This window comes from Neopelma chrysocephalum, unplaced genomic scaffold, assembly GCF_003984885.1.
Source record: "Neopelma chrysocephalum unplaced genomic scaffold, ASM398488v2 Primary Assembly neopelma1_59, whole genome shotgun sequence".
In the NCBI taxonomy this organism is placed as follows: Eukaryota; Metazoa; Chordata; class Aves; order Passeriformes; family Pipridae; genus Neopelma; species Neopelma chrysocephalum.
Genome location: NW_020897714.1, coordinates 29541914 through 29568289, shown reverse-complemented (window position 1 = coordinate 29568289; position 26376 = coordinate 29541914). Strand labels below are relative to the sequence as shown.

The window sequence follows — 26376 nt, the reverse complement described above, 5'->3', positions numbered from 1 at the left end:
CCGTGGGGTAAGTGGGTGAAAAAGATTAGGGGAACAGGCTGTGTCGAGGAAAAGCCTGAGTGCTCCCTACATCACACATAATTCTCATTTTATTACTTGGACAACAAAGTGCGGGCTTCAGTGAATCAGAGGGAGTTGCTCTGAGGTGAAGGAGGGAATGCAGCCTCCAAGAAATCAAAAATCATGTCATTCCATACTTTCAGCACTATGGTCCCTGAGGGCTAACTCTAAGGTCACACACCTCTCCCAATCCTACAGAAGTCCTACGGCCTCCCTTCCACTTTCTCTAAGAAGCCAAATTCCAATACTACTAAAAGAGAGCTGAAGTCCAAATTTGAAAGTTGTGTGGACAGCAATACTGCTGCGGTTGTGACAAAAAAAAAAGTGTTTTCCTATTCTACCTGCTACTCCTCTTGTCGTCTTGGCCCTTTGGGTGGTAGTAAGTTGGGACATGGGTCTGGATGGAGGTTTTAGCATTCCTGCGTCTTTCCTTGCTCAGAGGAGGCAGCTGTTGTAGCGAGAAAATTATTCCTGTCCCTAGCACTCTGGAGCAGGCAAAATCTAAGCAGCAGATAAAACAGAACAAATTCCTCCCTGACGCAAATCTGGAACTTACTGGCATCAAACCACTTAGCCAAGAGCTCAGTGATGCCTCAGAAGATTACAGTCATTTTAAGACTAGATGGCTACAGATTAGCTGGTGCTTGAGTAGCCTTGCTTGCTTTCTCCCAGCTTTCATCCATCTTTTTGAAGGCATGTCCTTGCCAGTGGAGGGAGGTTCTGCAAAGTGGCAATCAAGAGACTGGAGTTACTGCAACTCTGTTGGGGTGGTGTGGGAACTGCCTTGCACACCAATGTAGAGGAGTTTGGTGTGCATGAACTTACTCTTTTTTTGTGTGAAGTACAAACTCAAATATTAAAATGAATCACCTCATTGAAGAGGAACTTCAGAGTGCCAATCTCTTCTTGTCCAGAGGGCTGGACATGAAGTCACATTGCAAACTCATTCAGTGTCACGTGGATAGAGACATAGTTTGTGCCTAACAAGAAATCTTACCAGGTCCAGTTCTCTCTTGGTGGTTCATTAGAAGGCAGAACAACAGTTAACTTGACCAAAGGAAAGCTCAGGATGCACAAGAAATACACATGTGCAGCATATTCATAGCTCATGTGAACACCAGACTCACAGCAATACATGACATGGCAGCTTCATGCACAAATAACTAGGCTGGGCTTGGAGAGAGAACTTGTGATCACGGAGAAGAGAAAAAAGGAGTGTGTTAGAAAGAGTGTCACAGAAGCTGGGAGGGTGGTCTGTATTTTCGGTCTTACCATAGAGGAAGAGCATTGGGTATGTTCAGCTGGCTTTAAAGAAAGGCAGACAGAAATAAGCTGTAATAAGTCTCCAATCAAGAGCCCTAGTAAACTAGGTCTTGGCTAACACAGGAGCAACAAAATGGCAGAAGAGGGCAAAAGGGAATTTGAAAGAAATGCACAAGAGGCTGGGCTTATTCCCTAGGATGCCCAGGATCAACGCTGGCCATGAATTTGATGTAAGCTCTATCCACTACCACGACATGTGAATCACACCCAGGATCTCCTGAGTGCTGGATATCCTGGCATCCAGGCAGTGGAGGTACCGATATTGTTAAAATGTTTCTTTAATCACTGCTATTAAGTTCAATACAGGGGCTGATTTAGCTCTCCAACTCAGATCCAGGCCATGTCTGCACAGGGACCAGCCAGCTTCTAGTGCATCCGTCTGATTTATAAACCCGTAACATCCCAGTGCTAAAGCAACACTTTCTATTTATATATCCCCATTTCCTTACACATAGTTCTGGGTGAGACAATTGGTTGGGAGAGCCTAACTGGCTCTTGGCAACCCTGAAACACCCACCACCAGCTGTGGAAAGCGGGTTGGTATAGCTAATTAGCTTGATGTACCTTCATTCACCTCACAGCAAAGCTGTGTTCTTGGAGGCCAGGCTGAGCTGAGCTGAGCCCTAGTCATACCTGGAAGAGTCTAGTTGCTGCAAACACTCTGCCTGACATTCCTTGATTAACCTCTGGGGCCATTTCCAATACTGAGAGCAATTCTAAAATACACCCAAGGCTTACACCTTAGGTGTAAGAAGCAGAATTGGAAATTAAATAAAACCATCTTTATCAGGAATCCTTCAGGCCTGACCTCTACCATCTGCCCCATATGCCAAACCTGTCTGTCATCACTTTCCATGACTACATTAGCAAGTGGAAACTGATATATTTCTTCTTCCACCAGTGACAGAATTCCCCTCTAGTGCCATGCAGGACTCCTGCAGCATGCTCCTGCTCTTCAAGGATGCTGCAGGAACCAACTGGCACTGTATTACCTAAACAACTATTGTGGTTTAGATGCATGGTCTATTTGGTGATATAGGCAAAAAGGAACAATTAAAAACCCAAGGTACACCTAATCACATAATAGTCTTTTGGGTTAACTCATTGGTTTGGTAATGACAGCTTTCATTGCTTTTATCTTCCTCTTTTACATGTTTGCTCTTGTGTTTTCAGATCACATACAAGCAAAAGTTGGCTTGAATACCAAATAAAGGAGCAGTGCCCATAGAGACATTTCTTACAGGTCAGGCATAGATTTTGATTTTGTGTTGCTAGGCAAACATCTTTCCAGCAAAGAGTTCCTCTGTCCCATCCCCCTTCCTCTTTCTAGTTTTGCAAATCATCTTTTCTAATAGTGGAAGGAGCCTTAATCTGCTAGTTGCTACATTCCTGTTAGAAGGTACAAAGGCCTTTCAAAATAACTGAAGGAACCCTAAAAACTTTCAGCACCTTTCAGGATTCTCTATCCTTCCTGGCTGGCAGTGTTGGTGGATCTATCACTGACAGGCTGAAAAAACCTTTTGAGTTACTGTGGAATATCATACCTCAACTGTCATTTTGATATTTGTTAGTATTGCATCAGAAAGTGCAATGTGAGTAAAAAAATATGTATAAGAGCATATGACTTTATGAGGTTGATATAGGATGCTCAGTTTGGAGGAGTTGGCACCATGTGGTAAACCCAAAGTTCCTGAGTATCTTTGGCACTGCTGAGAAAGGGAAGCAGAAGTTGACTTACTCCTTTCTTACTCCCTGAGCTAACTGGCCTGCGTTTTAAGTTGGGTCAAATATGGAGCAAATTATATCACTACCTATGGCAGAGGCTTAAAAGCAGCATGGGGAAGTTTCTGCTAATGCTGGCTGGTGGTATTTGTATGAACTGTAGGACTGTGGGCTTAGGTTCCTGAAATGCTTGTGTGTGGTGCACGAGCTTATGAGGGGGAAATCAACCATCAGCTGAGGGTTGAATACATTTTATGATACATGAATACACTTTCTGATATCCACAAAGGTTTCAGAAAGGAACCAAATCCTACCATTTTCCACCTGTGCCAAAAATTCACTACATGGACTCAAGCACAGATACCTGAGAACCCATTAGTGGAACTTTCAAGTGTGGCCGTTCCTAACTATAAAGCCAAAAGAGCTACTGCCAGATTTTCTGAGAATCTTCAACCTTGCAAGTGATGTGGGTATGCCAATTTTAGGGCAAGGACAGGCAATTGACACCTGAGAATGCAGTAGTCACATCAGTTCCCAGGGATGGAAGCATGGTGACAGGTACTTGGAATTAAAGCCAGTGTCTCTTGCCCACGTGAAGTGGACAGGATTTCATTTCTACAAATCTCAGAATAACGTAGAAAAACAAATCCTGGCCTGTTTAATGTCATTGAAAGAGCTTTTGGAGAAGCTGCACCACTTAAGAGAAAGCACCCTTGTCTGTAGTGTTTAATTAAAGAAGAGACATGCAGTCTCTTCTTCCTAACCTGCAAAGGAACTTCCAGCCTTCTACCCTTGTTCTTGTCATTTGGGACACAAGTAGGATGCACATACTGAATCAGAAAGGTCCAAAACAGTGAGATCAGTCAGAGATGATGTTCTGTGCGACTTCCATCATATGGAAAAGGGACTTGAAGTATAAATCACGAACAAGTCCAGGCCCATATTTAGAGTGATGTAGAAGGGAACCTGCAGCCCAAGAGTGGGAAGAGAAATATCTGAGGCAGGATGTGTCGGTGTAAAGACTCTCAAGAGGATGACTGCACTGAAACTGTTTGGGTAATATATTTAAATTTCTTTTGATATCATTATATTTAAAAAGGTAACAGAGATGCTAAGGAGCAGAGATCAAGAAAGAGAAAAGTATGTTCTAGAAGCCCAAGATTCAGTAGGATAAAGACTGAGTGATCCCTGAAGCGTGTCTGAAAAGCTCCTCGGGATACTGTTGCCTGCATGCATCTCATTTTAACTATGCTCAGTGTGTACCAGAACACCGAATTTTAAACAGATACATTGCTTGAGCTGCTGCAGACCTGTGAGCATCCTTAAAGCCCCCACAGGCACACAAGAGAAAGGCACAGCTTATGCCCAGTATGAAGTCAGGATCCCAGGGAAGGAAGTGTCCGGGAAAGAAGACAGGTTTATTTGATGGAGAGATACTCAAAATCTCAAGAGAGCACAGCAGAAGGTACCTTGTGTTCCTGTTAATCATGCTCTGCCTGGGTAGGTGGAAGTAAGGTTTACTGGTGGCTATTTACAGAGATCATAACCCCTCCAGGTCCTGTTGGACCTCTATACTGTCTCACATGTCAAATTTGGTGTCTAATACTGTTATCAAGTCAAGGAAATAGTGTTTTAACAGGTTGTGCTTTGGAAGCCAGGAGAGGATAAAATTTGCACTTCAGGAGAACTAGTCTCAATCTTTCAAGGGTAATGTGTAACAGTCAATATTGTAGAATATTTATGCTGTTATGCAATCCATTCTGAAATTCTGAGAAGGCACGATGTGGCTTTTCAGAGCTGTAAAGATGGAAGCAAAAAGACTGAACACTTTGTATAGCATCAAAGCCCTGTGAAATATCCGTGGCTTAGAATATCTTCTGGATAAAGATTTGGAAGAAAACAATAAGGTGTGTTAACAAACAGATTCAAATGAATGTTTTAGTGGAAAATTCTTGCAAAGAGATATATTAATCCCACCTCATCCCTGTGGAACACTGGAGATGGAGGACCATGTTGAGAGGTTTGAATTCCCTGGGGGTTTTGGCTGGTTTGCTGACAGCTATAATGGCTATGCAGAGAAGCAGCACCTAGAAACACCTGAAGGGGAGCTTCATCAGATCTGTGCAGCATATGTTTAATCAATATATCCAAGGAAGCTCCTGGACTGCTGGGTAAGTATGTTTTGGTAGCTGTAGAAGCTTGATTGCCACTAAGATGACAGGACAGGCAGGCAGCATTCCCATTACCACCACTGCTGATGGTAGTAATTTTTTTACACCACAGAACACACTGAAGACTGAAGATGCGTTCAGCTCCCTTGGAGTATCCAGTCTTTGCTCGAAGTACAAACTGATTTTTTCCCCTAATGTTTGAGGAGTAACACGTCCTTTAATTTCATTCTCGGGGAGGAATCTCTTTTTGCAAGAAAGAATCCGACATGTATGTTGTGGAGAACTTCGGCCTGGCTCGATCTGGGGAGTGTTTCTGCAGCTGAATGCAAAATGTTATTATTGCTTTGCCAGTCAGAGTTGTCTCAGTGAATGCAGTGACACAACTGCAGCCTTCTAGTTTTGCCTGATAGCCCAAGGTTAGACGAGATGAGAGGAAATTGTGTTTGAGATGCTGACACCAGGAGATGACAGAGTAAATTCATATTTTTCAACAAAACAAATGGTCAGATGCTCATGCTGCCTTTTATGATAAACAGTCTATAATGGCATTTCTCCGCTGAAGAAACTATGGCTTGTGGATGCAGCTCTTAGGAGACCACTCACAGTAGCTGGTTGACGATGGATGTCTGCTAAGACGTTTCCGTGGTTGCTGTTGACGTTTGGAGAATGAAAAGTGACCCCTGAAGATTGTCCATTGGTCTGTCCCACGAGAAAGGGGGGTGATAGATGTTCACTTCTTGCTTTTTTCTACTCATTGCAGGAAGGATGCCCCTGAGAATCCACACTGTAGAGTTCACCTGAGCAGACTGCAGTGCTGTGTGGTTCCCCTGCAGTTGTAGGATATCAGTCTTTTCCAGCTCAAATTCTTTGTATGTAGAGGTCTCCTCCAAGAGCCCTGCCTACTTTAGCCATACTGCATCTGTGACCTTCTTGGACACAAAACGAAGGGTGGAAAGGGACGTTCTGGGGAAATGAACTCTTCATACAAACACAGATAAGATTTGGAGGGGAAGTGTAAGTACAAACAGGGCAATGGCAAGCCAACAATGCTACTGTTCTGGACTTTTTTCTTTCACATGTAGTTCACACTGAGATGGGACTGCCACGACCTGAGTTTCAAAAGAACAAGAATTTACCAGAGTATGGCAGAAAAAGAGATTTATAATTTATCAGTGCCATAGAGACATGACAAAAGAAGACACAAGATTTCCTCTTGTGTTTGTAGAGTCAAAAATCTGAAGAGACCTGAGAAGTCTGAGTAACACAAGTCTTTGTGGAGAGCTGGAAAAAGTCAGGGTTTCAAATCACCCTGGCAGCTGGCAGGTATTAGCCTGCCCTTTCACTGGGGAGTTACCACAGCCCCTTCCAGAGCCATCTGTCTGCCGCTGCTGTCTGTGGTTTTAATCACAAGAACCCCAGAGATAACCCACCAGCCATCACAGTCTGTGAAGTTATTATAAAACCAGGCAGAAATGTATCTGCTGTTTCTCTGACAGGGAATACTACTGGATTGCAGATGGCATAATTCTCAATTCCCACAACCTTACAGTGAAATCAAATAATTAGCAGGGGAAAAAAAAAGCCAGAAAAGCTTATCAAACTGTGCATTCTTCTATTAAGTGGGCAGCTCTTTGAGAATTTCAGGGAATATTTTGAATAAAACTAACCAGAATTCTTTCTTTTTCCCACAAAAATATTTTCTGTTAGAAGAATGCTGATGCTGAAAGTGAAATGTTCTGTAAAAACATGTCAATTTTGAAATAGGCATTTCAGAAACATAAGATTAAAATCTCACATTTTGTCCTCACATATTTTAGTTTGGTTTAATTTCCAGTAGAAATCATGTCTAACTAAGAAAAAAAAATCAATCTCAGATTAAACTGCTTTTACTTTACGTAAGCATATGTTTTGATTCTCCTCAGTTATTTCTGTGAAAATGATCTTTTACTGAAAGTTTTTCAACTTTAAATTTTTATTCTATTTTAAAACAGAAAAAAAAAATGTTACAAAGGGCTTTTGGAAACAAAAAAATCAAGCCTACCTATAGCTCTTATCTGGGTGAAGCACTAGAGGCTTTTTGGATCATTTAATGCCTATTAGAAAAGGGCACAATCTTACAGGAAAATAGGGATTTGAGCTGTAGGATGCTGTCTTTACTGGGGCAAATGGTGAACACCTTGTTGATTTCCCTGGCAAAAGCCCTGAGCTTTGTCCCAGAGCAATGTAACATCTGATACTCAGCTCTGCAGAGAAGGCTGAAATCTCTTGCAGCAGGGAATTAAAATTTTATTTGATGCGATAAGGGGAATTAGGAGAAATGTGACATCTGCAATGAAGTTTGCCATTACATTTCTGCCTCCACTAACTCATGTGGGCCAATAGACATCACGTGTCAACTCATACAAATGCAATATATATGCATTTATACTTCACTGATTCCACATGATCTCAGACCTCAGGGGAAATATTTGCATATCCATATGCAACAAAAGCCTATTTGGAATACAGTTAATAAGGTCAAAGTAACTTTTTAAGCAAATGAGTCCTGCAGCTATCAGGTTTTTTCTCTTCATTTCCTATGTATTCTAAGATTTTGAAATTCTGGAGCTTGCTTTTCTAATTAGCTTCAAATATGCAAATCATATCAATTTGAATAGCTTATTAATTAATTTCATATATATATATATATATCCATGAAATTGTCAGACAGTAATCTTATGGTTCCAAGTGCTTAAGGTAAATATAAGGGAAGTCAATTGCTTTAATTTGGTTATGCAGATTACCCTAGATTGACAATTACTGGACAAGTAATGAAAGAGCTGCTTTTTCACACAGCTGAAAGCTCTATTTTTTTCCACGACTTGCAGAAAAGCAGAACAATTGGTAAAGTATATCTATGCAAATTATTCTTAATTTTCAGGATGTTTTAATAATCCTTCTCATTAGCTCTGGGTAATCAAGTCTTATGGTAATCAAGCCTGGGGGACTCCTGAGAAAGAAGTAGATACTAAACACTATGAGAGATGCAGTGCTTATCTTCAGGTACAAGTACTGACCTGACTTAGAGAGGCATGTGCATCTTGCCTGTGTTTCATTCTTTGTGTTTTGTGGGACAGGTAGCCAAAAAAATCCCTAGGACATCTGGATGGGAAGGCACTGAAGATAAATTGAGCAATGAAAATAAATGTTGAAAGGTTACTTGCATGCAGGACATTTTACTTTTGTTTTACAGGTAGAGTGACTTTGAGGATTTTCTGTTTGAGTAACAGCTGAGGAGAGGTTTTGCTGATTTGAACACCTCTGCCAGAAGCCATGTGTGACAGAGTGGACTTTTTTCCACTAAACTTGCCTTTTCACTTGACCAATTCTTGATTCACAGGGCAGTGGCTCCCAGAGGAGATGATGAGGCTGTCCCAGCCCAGAGCAGACTGAGGAGGACAACCTTGGGAACAGAACAGACCATGGAGCAAGATGGAGAGAGAGCAAGTGTGAGAATTTAGAGTTCCCACATCTCCCCAGCCTTCCTCAGATTTACTACCATCCTTGCCAAGTGTCCTCATTGCTGTTCCTAAGCAGTCCAGTGTGCCTCACTGCCTTTCCTGTGGCAGTCTTCTTTTCCTCCACCTCTCTAGAAGGATTTATGTTCTGTATTATATTGATCATTATTCTCTTTGTCTTTTTTTTTTTTCATTTTCTGGGAGGGAAATCTGTGGGACTGGTTTTCCAAAAGGAGCACAGCCTGTATCTGGTTTTGACTCACTCCAAATAACAGTTGTTTTCATATCCAGGTTCTCCCATTTCTTGTAACATCCCACAGCCTGCCTGGGAAATGATAATGGCAGCTGAGCTTTTCTCTAAGATGAACCTCCTAAGCCATAGGTAGGCAGGAGCTTTCTTTGCCTCCAACACCTTGCAATACTCCATTAGTAGTGAGAGGATGAGTAACATCTGGCTTCATCTTCCCTGAACACTGGTGATTTGAGGAATTAAGCAAACTCACGGAGGCATCTCCTTCTTCTGCCATGGCTGTGCTTGTCTTCAGTGCACTGAACATTTGAGCACCTCTACAGCCATTTGTTAAGTGCTTCTGATTTAACTTCTAGGATTCCATGGTATGGGAAAAGCATAAGGAAGAAGGAAAAAAGAACAGAGTGAAACTTGGTGCTCTCTGTGTATTGATGTTACTGGGGTTCCTCTGGGCAGCCTCACCTGGAAGGAGGCTGGAAACCTTTGGATTTTTAGGGTTCCATCTCTGAAGAGTTTTCTGGAGGCTCAGTGTGAGGGGGGTTTACTGTGACGTCAGGAGTACATGGATCCAGAAGGAAACTTCAGTAGCATTTTTGCAACTCCTCCATAGCTGATGGGGAATTATACTGGTGGTGTTAAGGTCAGAAGCAGGCCTGTGGTCTGCAACAAAATACCCACTCCTCAGTATAGCTCTTCTGGGTACCAACAGAGCCAGATGGAGACTAGACCAGGAACAGTTTTTTCCAGGAAGGAAAGCTGGTAGCCTACCAGCTCTAAGACTCTGCATGCAGTGTTGCCAGGGTCCATCCTTTGGTAAGCCCAAAGGCTCTAGGGCAATGTGAAGATGAAAGAGCCATCTTGTGCTTTGATGAAGGTGCTTAAAGAGACTGCACATGATGTTGAAAACAGGTGAAAGCCCAATCTGCCTTCATTCAAAAGCACCAGGACTGTGGGTTGCAAAAGACTGTAGACAGAGGTGAACTAGCAGCCCCTGTCAATTTTGTACAATGAGTCTTTGCTCAAAGGAGAATATACAGAGATGCCAGCAGCCCAAAGAGAGAATTTGTTATGGGCCATTTGACATTTGTAGCAGTTAGTATTTAATTCCCAGACTGTGTCTTTTCATTGCCTTTTGAATTAGAAAGTTATTTAATGTTGATGCAGAACATTTCCTAGAAAAAAAACAGCCTGCAGACTTGTATTGGTTTTCTGTATGTTCATACGGGATACCATAAAGCCTATGAGCCATTCAGAGATTTGAAATGCCAATCACAGGCACTATCAGGAACACATTAGAGGTGGTCATATGGAGACTGTGGATAGATCTCACAAAGCTACTGAGCAACATTTTTTTGTTCTACTCGTCTTTCCAAGAAAAAATTATTATTGATTTGATGAATTCTTTGGTTAAAAAAAACGTAGGGATAGTTGAGATGATATGTAATGCTCACTGTGTGATTTACTATGTTCAAGTCTGGTCAAACAGTTGAGTCTCAAATTCCCTATCTCTAAATATCAATTTATTTTAATGTCTTTCTATTAACAAGTATTTCTTTACAGCTGAGGCATCTTTGCCTTCATGTCTGTTCAGCTTATGAAAAGATGTCACTTAATCTGGCTTTGAGTGAAGGAGATTTTCTCCCAGTCACTCAGGCAAGGCTCAGCAGGCAGCACTGCTGACTGTGTTCCCTGAGCTTAAAAGTGGATTTTGAGAGAACAACTGGGATGTTACCAGCTGGGATGCCCCATTACTCTGCAACAGCAATTAGAGCCAGTCATATTTTTTGGCCATCAATCAGCTGACCATAAGCAGCAATCCAGTCCCTACAGCTAGGTCATCTGGATGCAGCAGGGAATGGGCCCCATTTAGCAGATGTCTAGGAAGATATATGAAGCAGAAGTCATTTTGTTGGCATGTTGTGCCAGACAGTCTCCACTAAGAACAGACCATTGAGGAAAGGTAAGAGCACAGTCATTTTAAAAACAGATGTCTGGCAAGAAATAAAAATACCAAAACCCTCTTATGTTTGCCTGGCTGGTGCATATGAGTGTAGGGGGAGCAGAGCAGGAGCTAAATGAGGGTGCTATATTGACTATATTAGAAAGGGTAAAATTACTTTATATGGGTTTACCTTTGATTACAAATCTGTCTGGATGGCAACATTCTCTTGCCTCCCAGCAAACCTCCCACAATCAGGTCTTTATTTAACATGAAGTCTGTCCATTTGGGTTTGCAGACTGGTGCCCATCAACATGCTGACCTGCTGCCAAGTGCCTGGCACAAAAGGCCTCTCAAAGGGGAACAGCCCTTCCCCTGGACTGATGGTGTCTTGGCTGAAGACAGACAGAAAAAAATCACTGATACACTAGGTAGAGGGGAAATTATTACTGTCTTGCTGAAAACTACCCCTAGTGCTCCTGGGAATAGGAGACATGACCTCTGCTGCCCAAGAGTTCAGCAAAATTTGGGGAAAGTCACTGGGGAGAAGAAGATGAGGGAGAAGAAAAAGTTAAAGAGGAAAACAAGTAAAATACTTCTGTGTGTCTTCCCTTCTTCCATCACCTTCTTTGCTTTTTTCATTGCAACTGGCAGTGCAATCGGGAACCAGTTGGCACTTCTCTGAATATGCGTAATAGCACAAGATGGGGCCTGCAATGAGGTCTTGTAGAACCAATGTTTAAAGCTTTTGTAATTTGCATGAAGAACAGAAGCTTTTGCAGCAAAACTGAATGAGCAAAATATAGGGGACTGTGCCCTCTCTATGACTGCAATCTGCACGTGGAGAACAGCGACGCTGGAAAATTCCTTGGGCATTCTCAGCAAGGTACGTCTTAGAAAAAGGAGAATTAAATGCCAGAAGTCATCTTTCACTGCTTCAAAGGATTGCCTGAGATGATAGAACTAGATGGATTTGAACTCACCTGAGCACCTTTTTGACCATCTTTAGGGAGTTTAGGGAGCAATCATTAATTAACATTAATATATTCAGAGACCATCTAAGGAATCAGTCAGAGATTTTTCTGTGGGTTCATATAGAGATACAATCTCTATTAGAGTTCAGGGAAAGTTAAAAGAAACTTTTGCTAGGCAAAAGGAATGATTTATCCTGGCTAGCAAACCAATGGAAAAATATAACTAGCTGGGGGTAGCTCTAATGTTTTTTAATTTGAGCGTTTTAACTAGCTTTGTGGAAAAACACATTGGAATTAAAAGGAAAATGAAATATAGCTGAAATATAGCTGTAATACATCATAAATGTTGATGCCAGAACATTGTAGTGTTTTTTTGGTTCAAAGTGTGATAGATATGATAGAAAAAATGACAAGTAAAATTAAATACTGGCTGGAAAATCTGGATGTAGGCTTTTTAAAGAGCTGTTTGTACTGAAATGTACACTTCACACACTTATTTCACTATTGAACCAACACAGGACAAGGTCGGTGGTTCTTTGTGTTTCTACTATTAGCTATTATTGTTATTGTAACAATAATTTAGGGTCAAATAAGAAAACAGGACTTCTTCTCTAAAGGCCTTGAAACCCATCAAGGTTTTGGGCACGTGAAAGCCTGCAGTAATTAAAAGCACAGTTCACTTCTCAGTGCAGTCAGTAAGACCCTGTGGCCCACCCTTTTAAAGAGCTCTAAACATTTTCACTCAGAAGGACTCCAGACAGGTTTGTGCATCAACTCTTACACCTACAGGGCTGCCTAACCTTCTTTTTGCTGCTTTCACACTTAGCTTTTAAGAATTTGTTCTCCTGGATTCTTTATCTTTCCATATTTTAATTAATAAAAATATGAGTGGTTAAATTTTTCCAGTGAGGCAAATATATTTTTATGCTACTTTTAAGTCTCCCCTGCATTAAAATGCATTCTGATTATTCCATGCACCTGGAACAATGTCATGAGCCAAGTCTAACAAGTAGTTTTGTGGAAACCACAGTATTGAGGTATTTCCTCAAAACTGGGTAGTATGAAGTCTTTTAAAGTGGGAACTACCTGCTCCTTCTTATGGTGCTAATATTGCTTGTAACAGCTAAATACTCATGTAAACTTAGGAAAAAGTCATTTGTATTTACTATCCCCTTTTCTAAAAAAATACATACTTTTTTCTGATTGTCCATATTTCATATAGATTTCCTTACAGAAAAAGTTGTACAGTTACCAAAATCACCTCTTTGAATGGGCAAATCACATTATGAACTCTGGAAATGCACTGAGAATACCAACATTTCAGAGACAAAAGAGAAAAAAAAAAAGAAAAAGAGGCCCCATCTTCATGACAAATATATACATAAATAAAAACAAAATAACCCTGTTCAAACATGGTTGTGGTCAGATAGTCATTCCATACTTCTTTCTCACCAACACAGGGTGAAAAATGTGCTTTGGAATTGTTGAATAAGCATGGGAAATGATCAAATTCAAATCAATCTAAGCCTATTCTGGGGAGGAGTTGTTTAGGGCATCTCTTCTGATGTTCATCAAAGGCAAAAGAAAGCACTAGCATTTGCCACTGCTACAGCTCACAACCATGCTTCAACGTGGCTTCCTACACACAGAAGCTGGGGCCACCATGGTGCATTACCTGAATTATTCTAGTGATAAAAACACCACCAGATATTAAAAAAAAAGCAAACTAAACCCACCCTCCCCTCCCCATCAATTTTATCAGTTGTAGTTGTTCCAAAAAGAAAACAAGTCACATATACATACAAATACACGCACACAGGGATAGCTCAGGACTACGTACAACTTCTAGGGTGGCAGCAGTACGGGTATGACAACACAAGATGTCAAAAGAAGCCACTGTGCTTCTCCAGCCCTTTGCTACATAATTTGGAGGCCTCTGCTACCCAGATGGCATTTGAGAGAGAGAGAGAGGAGAGGGAGGGAGATGTTTTCTGCCTCTTCCAGAAGGTTTGGGTAAACGAACTTGCAAGTTCTAGGAATTGCAAAGATTTGCGTCCAGTGGCAGCTGGTGGCCAAAATCTGAGCAGCAAAGGGCGTGGAAGCGGAGAGAACCAGACAGGCAGAGAAAGACAGACAGACACAGCGACAGATATGAATGCCAGTCCCAACTGAGGTGCAGGCTGGATGTATGTCGTCCTTCCACCGATCCTTGCTCCCATTGTGGGGGTGTGTGTGTACAGGGCTGTGTCGCAGGGCTCGGCCACTCCAGTCCTTGCGCAGGCAGAACACCCGGGGGCAGTTCTGCCTGCATAAGGACTGCAGGACTTAAGCCACTGGTTCTCTGCCTTCAGACACATTGATTGAGGGTGAAAATGAACTTGTGAGGTTTAGTGTGGCTGGAGACGAGGGAGAGGAAAGCAAGGGAGAAAAGGAAGAAAGGCAGGGTGTGGGTTAAAAGGGAGAAGTGCAGGAGAAGGTGAGAGGGAGACTTAAGTATAGGCTGTCAGATATTCCAAAGAATGGGAGCAGGAGCCCATGGCAAATCATATGAAGCCTCTAAACACCAAAAGCAAGATGACTGTAAAAAAAGGCCCTATGCGCCTGGTTTAAGCCTGAGCTGTTTTAGTTCAGAAATAAAATAGCCTAAATATGAAATCACTGCACAGATCTCCATGACTTGGGAGCTGAATGCTTTGGTATCTGTCTGGCCTTACTGGATCAGTACTCAGGAATCAATCAAGCTGCAACCCTCTGCTGACTTCCTACCAGAAACTGAAAACTTTTTCAGAAGCACAAGATATAAAGTACTCAGCTCTCCTGATAGACCAAATGCCAAACCACTACCCAGCAGGTTTGGGCACAACAGATCTGATTGATGTTTTTTAGGGGAAGTAATACAGCAAAGTGGGGTTTGGGTTTCTCTAACCTTCTTCCTAGGGGTGTTACTTCCTGAAGAACCCAGGTCCTATGTCTCCCAGATGCTACCACGGATCAGACCACACACAACATTGCACTCTCCTCCTGTCACCTCTCCCATTAAAAAACTCACCACTTCCATCAACCCTCAAACCACTCACAATGTTCACTCTTAGGAAAATGTGTGCTGCTACAGTAGGAGGGCATCTTAGGTAGGGAAATACTCCATTATTTCACAAAAGCCCGCAGGTCACCCTATTCCTAAAAGTTCTCATCTCATAACCATGCACACCTCCCTGGCTCATCACATCTGCTGTATCGCATTGTGTACCTGTCACAGGCAACTCCTCCTCCTCTGTACCTCCTGCAGTGTTCACAGGCACACTCAGACATGCAAGTATGGCCACTGAGTGGAAGAGGCAGGATGGACACCAGTCCAGATGGTTTGCTCAGTCATCCTCGTGCACTCCCAGACACAGCTGATGAACACAGAAGTACTCGCACATGCAGACACACTCAGCGGCACCGGCAGAAGTCCTCAGAGACAGGTTCACAAGTAAGCACAAATCCTCCCCCTCCCTGACATCCTTTCGAGACAGACAGACAGACAGAATCAAACACACCACATCCCCACTGTCACTGGTACCTATGCCGATGCTCTGGAGACACACATGCTCCCACCTGAACATGCCTCTGTAACTCCTACACATCTGCACACCATGAGCTGCCCGCTGCAGCTGGATTGGCAACCCCTCAGCTGGCCACAGGGCCACAGGGCCTTACCCAGCTCAGTGGGCACTGCTGTGAGCATCACTTTGATAGCAAACGAAGACTCAGCCACACAGCATCTTTGGTCTGACACTGGCAGAAGAAAGGACGAAGGAAAAAGAACCCAATGAGCCAAAACTTTTCTCTCTGGCTGAGGGGGAGGAGGTTACATTTACAGCTTTCCCAGTGGCACAGGGCCTGACCGTTTTTCTTTTGTCACTTTGGGCACTGTAGCACAGAGCGCAAATCGAATTTTATTTTCCCCTTTGATACAGAACAACAAACAGTAATGAGCCACTTTCTTTGCCTGGAGGAGGGGACAGCAGGCTGTCAGTCAGCTTTACAGTGCTCAACTCCAGGCTGTGTCTGCTGATGTGGAAAGGAAGGAAATGCAAGCCTGAGCCCAGGGCTGCTTCTGGGATGATATATTCCAAATTTGCTGTCTTTTATTCAACTCCTATAGCATTTATTTCCCATTATAATAGATAGTAATAATGTCTACCATCTTAATGTTTTCTTCGAAGGAGCTTAAAGTGTTTTTTAAACTCTAATGACAATACTTTCTTAACATAAGCAATAATAACAATGTTCAAGTCACTGGTGGGAAGACTGAGGTACAGGGATGTAATCAAAGTCCAAGGAATCCACAGGCCCTACATACCAGGCCCCTGGTGATGATATTATGATATTATATCATCTTTCATCTTACTCTCCAAAAGTCATTCTTGGCCTTAAAGAGACTTGACACATGGTAGATGTGGTCTCTGCCTTGGAAGTTCTTTTTTTTAGGAAAAGATTAAAAAAGATTAAAAAGTCCTCCTCTCCCTCTTCAGTCACTTAAGAAGTGGTTTAAGATTGCCCCAAAACAGAAACATTGAATATTTCCAGAAAATCTTGAAAAAAACATAAAAAATCAATCCTTATTTTGTGGCTAAGAAGTTAGTTGTGCAACAGTCACTGAGAGCAAAGCTCTGAAAATGCAGCTTCGAAGTCAGGCAATTTAAAAGCGAATTTGGCAGAAATTGTGCCCCTTTGCAGTTTTTAAACCCACCAGATTTTAACCTGCTCTGTGCCCTTGGCATTTACTCAGTTGAATGAGATGCCTCTCCATATGTCTGGGGCACTGGCTGGGGTTCCTAAGTTGCAGTAAGCAAGTGGGCCCAACATGATGCAACTGGACTTATCGCTTGACATATCTCCAGACCATGGAGGTGTTTTAAGTGAAAGCTTCCTAAATGACTCAGAAATGCTGAGGCAACCCGAGAGCCTACCTCACAAGCACATGCCTTCTCACTATTTCTGAACGCACAGCCATGCTAACGAAAATATGCTGAGCTTGGCATGCAAGTGTTCACTCACCCACAGGCATGCAGATGAGCATGCCTGCATTCAGAAAACTCTCAGGTACAAACACCCATCCGTAAGCAGATCAAACTTGCACAGTAAGACAGTCACATCAGCTCAGAAAGCATGTTCACGTTTCTCAGTTACACGCACAACAACCCATGTGTCTCCATCCACAACCGTTCACAACACAAATACATATGAAGTACGTATGCTTACATACACACTCTCTTTCCCCCACACATGGATTTGTGCCTGTACACTCTCCCATGGATTTGTAGCCCACACACAGGCATCCAAACACACTCAGGAATATATAGTACAACCAGTGGAGTGCACAGACAAAGACCCACCCATGCACACTCACATATATCTTAACGAAGGTTTTGGTCTGGGAAACTCCTTTTCGAGAAACAAAAGTAAATGTCAAAGGGAAAAAAAACGAAACAAAACACCAAAAACAGAGCATGGGGAACTGCACAAATAAAAGCAAGCTCATACCTACACACACACTGTGGAGGCTGACAACCAGTGTTCCACCCCCGCCCCCCAACTACAGCTGTGGCAGCTCAGCACCTGCTGGGTTTGCTTCCCCTGAATGCAAATGTCAGATGAACTTCACAGAGAGTTCAGGCTGATGTGTCTGTGACCTGTGCCAGGAGTCTCCATCTTCCCTAACTGACCACAAGGAAAACTATCCCTTCTCTCCAAGAGCAGCACCTCCTAAGACCCTACCACAAACACTCTTCAGCTTCTAAAGGAGCTGGGCAGAAACATTTTAGCTGCACCCGACCGGTCTAAACATCTCCTATTAGTGGAGCTGATTGGCATTTTAGGGTTTATTGTTTCTTTCCTTTTCAGACTCCAGGTCTCTTGGAACAAGACAAGACAGTGTACGGAAACACACGGCAGGGTTTGCTCAAACCCACAAACAGCAAGAAAGCAACAAGCTCCTGAGGAGATGGGAGAAGTGTGTCTGATAAACTGCCTCACACTGCTTGGGAAGATGACACCCGTCCATCCAAGATGGGCTGCTACTTCCAGAGCCCATTTTCTACAGATGTAACATATCAAGTGCTGCTAGCAGGAAGGGAATCTGACAGGACAAACCAACATACAAAACATTCTCTTATTCAATAAGGGTTACAAGTGCAAAGGGATTTCAGAACATTTCAGAACAAACTCCATCCATAGCTGCTGCTTATTTATCAGTGCATCAAAAGATTGTGCAAGTTTTTAGTAACAAACATTAGAAACTAGTAGCAAAGGACTTGCCTAGATAAAAAGAGAAGATTTAAACATGCCAGGTAACAAAAACGTGTGCAGAGATCTGTAAAACTGTATAGAAGGAAAGGATTCTTTAGAGGAAACAGGGGGAACCATCACACAACGCTCTTCATAGCCCTTACTAAAAGAGTCAGGGCCACCCCTGCTGCCTCCTCAACTAAGACAGGAGATGTTTGGTTGGACAGACGCACGTCCTTATTTTTCAATGACTTCTCTAACCAAAAACTGGATTCTGGGCCTTGGCTGAGACAAACTTGAATTTAGACAGGGAATGGAAAAGGGAGGGAGCCTTGTCAGTGACAATTAAGCACACCACGATGGACAGCCCCGGAGACTGAAGATCAGAACAATCAGGAGCAGCGTGACCGTCTCGACAAGATGCTGAGAATGAATATGATTTATACGGCTCAAATTCAGTGTCTGAGAGCTGGGTGTCTAGACAAACCTAACCAATCTAGACACTCACCAGTCACTGGATGGGCACCTCCAAAGAGCAATTAATTTCCCCTGTCACAGACATGTAAAGGGAGGCACCAGTGGGTCTGAGGAGGGCTGCTCCTCTCCCCACCAACAGCAAGAGGAGGCCCTGCTGATTGTCCTTCCCTCACACCATGGAAGTTTAATGAGATGCATATCAAAGTGTCCTAACCCACAATGTAAAAAGTTCTTTAATTTATAGGGAATTACTGTGAATTTATTCAAAAGGATAAATGGATTTTCCCTGGATTTCTGCTCTATGATAGACCTCCATTTATTTATCAAAACGCAAGGATTTCCTTCCTTTCTGCTTGGAAGGCTTTTGTATGGATTCAAATATATCAGTCAGGGAAGTCTTGTTCATGTTTAGTGTGATTCATCTCCAGTTAACTGTACTTATTTCCTCCATTACCATGTACAGTTCTGTCTCTATGGATGAGAACTGAAATTTCCACAACCTGAAGGCTATTGCCAGTTTCCCTATTTAGTTTTCTTGTGACAAGTGTGGCAGAAAAAAGGCTTTAATTTCATTCTTAAAAATTAACAACTTCAACCAGCTGATCATTGTAACTTTTCTCTACAAAGTCAGCCTAATCCTAATATCCATCTAGTAAAAGGGCAACCAAAATAGTTTACAACATTCTGTGGGAAATGTTGTAAACAACTTTCTGTGTCCAGAAAGCAGGACATTTAAGAGATATGAAATAAAAGTTCCTTTTCAGTTAGAAACTATTTTCCATTCTCTCAAAAAACAAGGGAAATAAACTAGTTTAAAAAAAAATAATTTATTCTAATTCAAAATGTTACAGCTTGAATAAGTGTCCCTGCTTCAGAATTAAAGAAAAAAAAAAGAAAAAAGAAGTTGAACAAAAATTAATCTAGAACCAAGATATGAAAATATTTTATTTGGAAGTTTTTTCAAAGTGTTGCCTACATTTTTTCTCTAAACACAGCACTGAGTGAAAACTATGCTGTCACTTTTCTGCTTGCAATGGATTGCCTCTACAGTACACAACAATTCCAAGCTGTAATATTTATTCAACAGCCACATAATTTTGAAAATTCATGACTAATTTGCTCTCCTCTAACATTTTTACAGCAATTTTCCTTCAATATTTCTATTTGCCTGGCCTTTATAAGCTGGATATTTGAGTGCAATTTTTGTCTGTGCTCGTAAATCCATCATAATCTTTCTTTTGGGAATCTCTGCGTTTCCTGACTGTCCTTTGTCTATTTATCCTATAATTCTGTATCCATCCCCCTCCAAGAAAACAGACAGAGGAAAAAATTTGGCTGATGTGATTTATGCCTTGAACATCAGACGCTTATTTCAGTCTCCGAGGCTCACTCAATCCTTCACCTGTCTGCTGAGATGGGCACCAGTGGGGCCAATCAGTGTCAATTGTGCCGGTGGAATTTGAGAGATGGAGCAAATCAGGTTGCAAACCCCCAAAAAATGGGTTGGAACTCTGGCACTTTATTTTTCTTTGGTATTTCAGCTTTCTTTTTATTCTTTTTATTTTTTTTTTTTCAAATTAGAAACTGAACATTAGGAGTAGGTTCCTCTAAACAGAGGTGATTTGGTCTTTCTTTCTTTTGGAGGAAGCCTGAGTGAGGAGGCACAGGGAGGGAGTATTCCTGGTTTGGTTCCCGCAGTTCCACCTCGAAAGAACTGACCTTTATCTCTTTGTGGGGTGGAGAGTATTGAACTGCCATGGGAAGCAAAGCATAACACTGGGTAGACCAAAGTGCTGGCCTGGGACTATTCTAGCAGCTTCCCATGGCACAAATAGCCTTTTCACTTACACTCCACGTTTCCCATCACTTTTCCTGCTATACAGTTTAATTCATGCCAGGCGGATTATGAAGGGAAGAAAATGATGCAACAGTCAAAAAAAGTCCTTTAAGTCGTTCCAAAAATTAAAACAGAACCAAACCAAATAAAACGAAAAAAAATTATAAAAAAATAAAGACCTTCAAAACTAAACAAAGAGTTCTGAAAATAAACTCAAAAGAAAGGAGAAAGGGGGAGGGGGAAAAAAAATAAAATAAAAAGAACCCGGTAAAGGCAAATGAATGTTAGAGCAGGCACGATCATGGACAGACGCCAGCTACTTACGTTCACCTCGGTGATTGCTATATCAACAATGCTACCCACAACAATCAAGGCGTCAAATGTATTCCATGCATCACAGAAATAGTGCTGCATGTGGCAGAGAAGCCAAGGAGAGAGAGAGAGAGAGAGAGAGAGAGAGAGAGAGGGAGAGAGAGAGAGAGAGAGAGAGAGAGAGAGAGAAAGGAAGGAAGAAGAAGAAGAAAGAATGAGAGAGAGAGAGGAGGGAGAAAAAGAGGGAAAGGGAGAAAAGAGGGGAAAAAAAGTAAAAAGTAAAATAAAATAAAATAAAATAAAAAACGAAACAAAACAAAACAAAAGCATGAAAGAGGAAGAGAAGAGGAAAAAAATAAGAAAAGAAAGAGGTTACGTGGGCATATTAAATAGTCTCTTACCACTCTACAGTATTGGTTGCTCAAACCTCTGTAACATTTCACATGATGGAGGGTATCAACAAAAGCCTGGTTAGTCAGAAAGTTACACTCAAACATGTCTACCTTTTGGAGGGAAAAAAAGCACACACACCCCAAACTCTGTGCGCTTTCACCAGTCACAGCCTTGGGGAGAGCTATGACAAGTGAAAAAGAAGGAGGCATTTCCCCCCCTCCTTTTTTTTTCCCTGGGAGAAGGAGAAGGACGACGGCAAGTTCAATAAAAGCATGACTAGAGGGAAAAAAAACAGAAAACAAAAAGAGAGAGAAAAAAAGAGAGAAAGAGAGAAGGAACGGCAGAGGAGGAGGAGGTGGTGGTATCCTGGGGAGGGTAGAGTAATACTCACATTAGTTTCACTGAGAATGACGTCTATAATGCTGCCAATTACGATGAGGAAGTCAAAAACATTCCAAGGATCACTAAAGTAACCCTACATAAGGAAGGGGCAGGCAGGATGGGGATTAAAAAGGAATGTTAGACAGACAAAAACAGTTCAAAATTACCATTAGAATTACTGCCCTGAGACCTCAAGGGGTTTTCCTCTCAAGTCTACTTGTTGCGTCTCAAGCTGTAGCCCAGGCCTGGGTTCCCTGACTTGAGTGAGCAGCCCCCATCCAGCTAATGTGATGCCAGGGCAGTCACCCCTCCCCTCTGACTCTGAGACAGGGGCTGAAGGGAAGTCACAGAGATCATTTTGAGCATGGCTGCTCATAGGAGCCAGCTTGCAGGACCAGCTCCTCCAGATACCTCAGTTTCTACCAACACAGCACCCTTCCCCATTTGACTTAGATTCAGTTGGGGGAGAGTACAGGAATGGTGTCATATGGTTCTCTCAAAAAATGGATCCCCTTATGCCAGTGTGAGTATCAATCCACCAGTCCACGTTCCAGATGTAATGCTCTGTCCACAGGGAACAGCTGGCTGCTGCGTCACGGTGGAGGAGAGGGCACAGTCGAGCTGGGAATGTGCTATTTAAATCTCACCACAATGCGTATTATGACAATCATTAGCCTAACATTTTCTATTACTAATGCTTTAGCTCTTGTCTTAAGAATACAGAGCAGGACTGGTATTTCTGTTACTCTGAAAGTACGTCTGCAGCACAAAATGAGGGTGTGAATGTAGCCTGGCACATCCCAGCAGGAAGGGGTAAGAATGGGAGCAAAGCTGGCTTTAGCATGTGCTCAGAGCGAGACCTGTTGGTCCCTCATGTTAAAGATAGTGCTCCAGCAACACTGTCAGATTAGCTGCCCAGGACAAGCTACAGCAGATCACTCCAGGGGCTATCTTAAACATCCCATTGTCCTAAGCAGAGCTCAGGAGATGCTAATCAGCACTGCTTACTATCCCCATCCTGTATAATTTTTGGCTGGGTAGGCTGTAAGGATACAGGATTCTTTTGAAAAAGGTTCTGTTCAGCCCAGAAGATGAACTTCTGTATGTAAACTTCCTGTACAATGTCACAAGCAAAGAAAATTTGTCTTCGCTCACTGAACACCTGTGCCAATCTCTTCTCCTTGTTCTGCAGTCTTTAAAGGAGGCAAAGATACAGAATCCTCCATAGTCCTTTGGATTTGTGTTTGGTTTTGTTAGCATGGGCTAATCTGACCTCCCTGTTTCCCAGCTGCAGCATGTCTCCAGTGAGACTGAACCCGAGCTGCACTGTGACTACTATTCTTAGTCAAAGAGTCAGGTCATGGGTAAAGTGTGAGTCTGTGTTCCCAGGCAGTCTTGCAGAAAGCAAAAAGGAGAAAAGAAAAAAAAATTTAAAAAGAAAGAAAAAAATTAGTACTGGCACTGTACAAAGTGAGGCTTGGGAACCTCAAATTAATGTGGGTTCAACCATCACATGGAGCAGGCACCGGTAAAAAGTGTCTTTCTAAGTGCTGAAACACTGCCTCCAGGACACTTTGAGACTCACAGTTATGAACAGCATTACACTTGGGGCAAGGAAAAAAAAATAGAAAAAGAAAAGATGAAGCAAAAAAAAAAGCCAGTGCCTGACTAGTTTCACACCAGTGAAGGGAGCTGGTAGAGTGGACTTTGAAATCCTCTCCTCAAAACCAGAATAAAACCCCTTCATTCTGCAGCCTGTTCTTAGCAGTTCTACACTGGGAAGAGTAGTCACCCTAGGGCTACACATTACTACACAATTAGCTACAACAGGGAGGAAGGAAACAGGAGCAAAAGCAAATTCAGAGAATATTATTATTCAGTGTCCAGCCTAGAAAATACACAACAAATATTAGAATGAATTCAGCGGTGATGTCCAGCATCATTAGCAACCAGAAGGACCTGGAATAAAACTGTAATTAGACTTCACCAAGAGGAAGGGGAGGGAGAGAACAGCAGATTAAATTGTAGAGGCAAACGCATTTGGAATAAATAGAGGACAGACACAGATCATACAGAGTTACAAAAAGTGCCTTTGCAGCCTGATGCGACCTCGGCAAACAGTAAACTTGCAGGATCAAAGAACAGAGTAGAAGACAAGAGACCCAATCCTTCTGCCCCTGTCCATGTGCACAGTCCTGCTGAAGGCAATGGCACTGTTCACATGTGTTCAATAGCATGGTTCTCTTTTATTTCCTCTCAAATGCATAGTTTAGGAATTATTAAGGATTTCAACAGTAATTTAAACAACTCAAAAAACCCCAGAGTCTGATTTTGGGCAGCTACAAATATAAAGATCCAAAACCTGTTGTTTAAGTTTTGCCCATGAAAATGATGACTTTTAATGATTTTTAAGTCTGTGGTTATTTTTGCTATGATTGGCATCATACTGCAAAACATGTTTTTGGTGTAACCAAACTCACAATTTCTTTTTACTGAGCAGCTTCTTTCGTAGAGCCCAATAGTCATAGCTGCTGGTACAAACAGCATTTGCTGTTGATACAAAACCCAGGTGACAAGCAGCATCAAATCCTGTCCTCAGATGACCACCAAAGCCAGTAAATTAAATATTGCTCCCAGCTGTAGTAATACAGCCTCACTGGATGCAATGACACTGCACTGACAGAGTTGGCACATCTCAGGAGAGATTCAGGCCTGGAAAGAAAAGGTCCCTTTTTCATTGCCATCAAAAAATAGCTGCTTTGGACCTTTGTGACACCACGGTGTATCTGGAGTCACTCTGCTAACTTCAGTAGTGTTGCTCCAGATTTACATAGGAAGCTCTTTCTCCTGGGATGCTCTGCTGAATCTCATCAGCTAGTTCCTTGCTTGAAAGTCATGGGCTGGTCTGCTCTGGAAGCCCAGAAAGAGCATTATCGTGGCTGTAAGGTGAACTCAGAGAGCTCTTCCTCCTGTAGGAGCCTTCCAGAGAGGAACCATGGATATGAATGCAGTTTTACTCAACCCCACATCCAATATACCAGTGTTGAATTAAGGAAACACATGAATTTTAAAACCTTCCTTTCCTCCTCACCTGCTCCCTCTGTGTTTCAAACAGAAGGGTGAAAAACAGGAAGATATTATTTACAGTAAGAGAGCTCAAAGAAACAGAGAACACAGATGCTTCATTTGTGTGGAAAGGTAATGGGATCCTTCCTTGAAAAGCCACCCACCCTCCTTAGAGACATTTACCTATGAATGGCCATGTGGTTACTTAGCTTTGGCTCAGACCTCATAATCTTGTCAGGAGTTATGAGTACATATCAGGAGTGAACTACACCCCTTTGGGACTTGCCTCCTGTGACCTCAAAGGACCTCTTCAAGCCACATTCCTCACTGGAGTGTACCAGGGTGGCTAATGAAAGACAAGCTGAATGAAGGAAGAGCTTTCACTCTAATAAAGAGGTTGTATTTCCAAAATATTTTTCCCACCAGAAAGTTCTGTATACTTTTCCCAAGAGGGTGGAGGTCTGACTGGAAATGAATTGATGGCACTGTTTGTTTTTGCAGTACAGGAATTTAGAGTGTAATACCATATTTTACCCTTAAAGGGAGATGCTTGACCCTGATTTAGCTGTATAATTGCATGCCACATAATGGCATCCTCGGGGGTTTACTGGTGAATGGTAGTCACCCTCTCTTGTGGGATGTCTTTGGAGATCCATGAAGCTTTTGGGGAGAAAAGAGGACAGAGAGAGACCAGGAGGATTGGACTGAATATTCAGAAAGCATGAAATAGCCCCACCAGAAGAGCACATTTTTTCCCCACTTTTTTTCCCCCAAAGGTAGCAAATGATAGTGTATCACCATATGATCAATAAATTAATGAAAGACTGAGCATAAATATGCAGTAGCTGACTGGAATGGAATCTCATTTGTGCAAGAGGAGCAGACATCGTAACATTTCAGAATGAGTATGCCAATCATTTTTAGGTCTCCTAGTTGCTGAGATTATCTATCAAAGAAGCTAGGGTTTATTTTGGTACTTACAGAGGCATTGGAATCTCTGGACACCATTTCTGTTGTTTTTTGCAAATATGAGATCCTAAATGTGGTATCTAAGAAGCCTCAACAATAGCAGGGAAAATTGCCCACTGGAGTCTACCTGAAGCTCAGAGTCACCTGGGGCCCATAATAAGAGTATGTGGTAGCTGGAGTGCTGTGCATCCACACTGAAGTACAGAAATCCTCAGGGGAACGGTGCTGTTGAGTCATGGTATCAGTTGGTTTTGAGCATCCAGCCTGTGGGATCTGCAGGGCCACTTGTGTGTTAATTGATGTGTAGTTATTTATCTGCTTAGTCCCAGGTTTTCATTTCTGTCTCTTATGAGGTGGCTGCCAAAATTTAACAAAAACCTCTGAGAAAAAAGTCTCTAAAGATGAAGGGCACAGAAAGGTCAAGGCTATTCACTGGGTGGGATCTGAATGTAGGTCAGGTGGTCCCCAGTGGAAGATGATGTTGCAATGTTATAGGAAAAAAGGGAAAGACATGCATGCATGTATGTATTTATGATACAGAAATGAAGCATTGAGGAGGAGAAACTAAGACATACAGAAAACTATGCAGCCTAAAAGGAAAGCAAACTACAGGAGAACCTTGCTACCAGTTATCTGAAATAACCCTGCATGCTAAAACAACAAAAAGAAGCATTAATCTTAATCAGATGGAAAAAGTATATAGGAAGGAGAGGAAGAGGCTGATACCCTGGT

At 42.2% G+C, this 26376-nt stretch overlaps 1 protein-coding gene across 15 annotated transcripts in view; it reads right to left on the bottom strand.

The window, feature by feature from the left end:
• CACNA1C (calcium voltage-gated channel subunit alpha1 C) overlaps positions 1-26376 on the bottom strand; it is a 433748-nt gene that overhangs the window by 36957 nt on the left and 370415 nt on the right. For 6 of the 15 annotated variants that reach the window (XM_027680721.1, XM_027680725.1, XM_027680730.1 and 3 more), the window contains 2 exons: positions 20848-20931; positions 1333-1365 (listed from right to left, as the gene is read on the bottom strand). In XM_027680721.1, coding sequence (XP_027536522.1) covers positions 1333-1365; positions 20848-20931 — 117 coding nt within the window. Of the gene's footprint in view, positions 1-1332; positions 1366-20847; positions 20932-21619; positions 21704-26376 lie in introns of all 15 variants that reach the window. The other 9 variants (XM_027680726.1, XM_027680728.1, XM_027680733.1 and 6 more) reach the window with 2 other exon arrangements.